The sequence below is a fragment of the Scomber japonicus genome, unplaced genomic scaffold, assembly GCF_027409825.1.
Source record: "Scomber japonicus isolate fScoJap1 unplaced genomic scaffold, fScoJap1.pri scaffold_405, whole genome shotgun sequence".
NCBI classification, from domain to species: domain Eukaryota; kingdom Metazoa; phylum Chordata; class Actinopteri; order Scombriformes; family Scombridae; genus Scomber; species Scomber japonicus.
In genome coordinates, this window is record NW_026518508.1 from 45,001 (window position 1) to 47,814 (window position 2,814).

General features: G+C 49.0%; 1 protein-coding gene across 1 annotated transcript in view; it reads left to right on the plus strand.

Annotated features, from left to right (window-relative positions):
* The window catches only part of LOC128354679 (sodium channel protein type 3 subunit alpha-like), a gene marked incomplete at both ends in the record, with an annotated part of 43,741 nt that extends 41,060 nt beyond the window's left edge, over positions 1–2,681 (plus strand). Inside the window, one exon of the mRNA XM_053314864.1 lies at positions 2,520–2,681. Coding sequence (XP_053170839.1) covers positions 2,520–2,681 — 162 coding nt within the window. The remainder of the gene's footprint in view (positions 1–2,519) is intronic.
* Positions 2,682–2,814: the final 133 nt, after the last annotated feature.

A 2,814-nucleotide genomic window follows, 5' to 3' on the forward strand; every position in this document is an offset into this window, starting at 1 on the left:
TTCCTCTCCTTCTTCCTCTCCTTCAGACTGGTGAATACCTTCAAACAGCATGAAAACTATACTTCCTTCCTTTCCTTTCTCTCCTTATCCCTCTCCTTCCTTTCCTTTCTCTCCTTCCTCTCCTTATCCCTCTCCTTCCTTTCCTTCATCTCCTTCCTCTCCTTCCTCTCCTTATCCCTCTCCTTCCTTCTTCCTCTCCTTCCTCTCCTTCTTCTTCTCCTTCTTCTCCTTCTTTTCCTTCCTCTCCTTCCTCTCCTTCAGACTGTTGAACACCTTCATACTTCCTTCCTTCCTTCCTTCCTTCCTTCCTTCCTTCCTTCCTTCCTTCCTTCGTCTCCTTCCTCTCCTTCCTCTCCTTCTTCTCCTTCCTCTCCTTCCTCTCCTTCCTCTCCTTCCTCTCCTTCAGACTGGTGAACACCTTCAAACAGCATGAAAACTATACTTCCTTCCTTTCCTTCCTCTCCTTCCTTTCCTTCCTCTCCTTCCTCTCCTTCCTCTCCTTCCTCTCCTTCCTTTCCTTCCTCTCCTTCAGACTGGTGAACACCTTCAAACAGCATGAACACTATACTTCCTTCCTCTCCTTCTTCCTCTCTTCCTCTCCTTCTTCCTTTCCTTCCTCTCCTTCCTCTCCTTCTTCTTCTCCTTCTTCTCCTTCCTCTCCTTCCTCTCCTTATCCCTCTCCTTCCTTTCCTTCCTCTCCTTCAGACTGGTGAATACCTTCAAACCTAACACCTCATATTCCTTCCTTCCTTCCTTCCTTCTGTCTGTCCTTCCTTCCTTCCTCCTTCACTCTTTCTTTCCTCCCCTCTACCTGCCTCCCTTCCTTCTTTCCTCTGTCCTTCTTTCCATCCTTCTCCATTCCTCCCTCCTTCCTTCTTTCCTCCCTCCCCCCTATCCTTCTTCCTTCCCTCTTTCCTTCCTCCCTTCGTTCTTTCCTTTCCTTTTCTCCCTTCCTTCTTCCCTCCTTTCCTTCCTTCTTCCTTTCCTTCTTTCTTCCTCCCTTCCTTGACTCGAGGACAACAGGAGGGTTAATGAGTAAAACCTAAAAATCGGTGTTTCCAAGAAGGAGAGGAAGGAGAGGAAGAAGGAGAGGAAGGAGAGGAAGGAGAGGAAGAAGGAGGAAGGAGGAGAAGAAGAAGGAGAGGAAGGAGAGGAAGAAGGAGGAGAAGGAGAGGAAGGAGAAGAAGGAGAGGAAGGAGAGGAAGGAGAGGAAGAAGGAGAAGAAGGAGAGGAAGGAGAGGAAGAAGGAGAGGAAGGAACTATGAATTTGGTCTTTTTTCAGTTCTTTTCAGCTTTGGTTAAACTAAATGATATCAGCTGATTTGACACACACACACACACACACACACACACACACACTCACACACACACACACACACACACACACACGTATAATAATGTGTGTTAAGTGTCGTTTCCAGTGTGAGGGTGAAGTAATGAGAGTCACTGTTAGCAGTTCATGAGAGGAGAGAGAGACAGTGTGCAGCCGACCTGATGATTGGCTGCTGATAAGTGATGGAGGAAGATGAGCGAGACGAGGGGGGGGGCAGAGGGGGGGGGGCAGCAGCGACGGCAACAACAGCATCGACCCCGACACACACACACACACACACACACACACACACAGGAATCCTCGGAGCTTGTCTACGTCTGTCTGCGTCGATCTGTCAACGTGTCACTCTGAGTGTTGTCAGGTCCTGCCAGCAGCAACACACACACACACACACACACACACACACACACACACACACACACACACACACACACACACACACTGATAAACACACACACACACACTGATACACACACACACACACACACACACACACACACACACACACACACACACACACACACACACACACACTTGCCCTTTTTCATTCTTCTGTCCTGTTCTTCCTGATTTATGATTTTGTCGTCCTCTTTTTTTAACCTTTTTCTACTCTTACTGTATATTTTCCCTTCCTTCCATCCTTTCCTCCTTCCCTACCTTCCTTTCCTTTCCTTTCCTCCTTTCCTACCTTCCTTCCTTTCCTTCCTCCCTTCCTTCCGTCCTTTCCTCCTTCCCTACCTTCCTTTCCTTTCCTTTCCTCCTTTCCTACCTTCCTTCCTTCATTCCTTCCTTCCTACCATCCATCCATCCTTCCTCCCTCCTTCCATCTCTCCCTCCCTTCCTTCATTCCTTCCTTCCGTCTGTCCTTCCTCCCTCCTTCTCTCTTTCTTTCATCCCTCCCTTCCTTCCTTCCTCCCTTCCTTCCTTTCCTTCCTCCCTTCCTTCCTTTCCTTCCTCCCTTCCTTCATTCCTCTCCTTCCTTCTTCCTCCCTTCCTCCCGCCCTCCCTTCCTTCCTTCCTCCCTCTCTCCCTTCCTCCTTTCCTTTCCTCCTTTCCTACCTTCCTCCCTCCCTCCCTTCCTTCTTTCCTTTCCTACTGTTCTACCTTCCTCCCTCCCTACCTTCCTTCCTCCCTTCCTTCCTTGACTCGGAGGGTTAAGATAGTTTTTATTCTCTTTTTCTTCCAGCTTCGTGTTTTTAAGCTCGCCCGCTCGTGGCCGACTCTCAACACTCTGATAAAGATCATCGGGAACTCGATGGGCGCCCTCGGCAACCTGACGCTCGTCCTCGCCATCATCGTCTTCATCTTCGCCGTCGTCGGCATGCAGCTGTTCGGAAAGAACTACCAGGTCTGACCTCTGACCTCTGACCTCACCAGAGTCATTATTTGGATGTATAAATGCAGATTAATCACACTGAGCTCTTCCTTCCTTCCTTCCTTCCTGCCTTCTTTCCTTTCTACCATCCTTCCTTCCTTCCTTC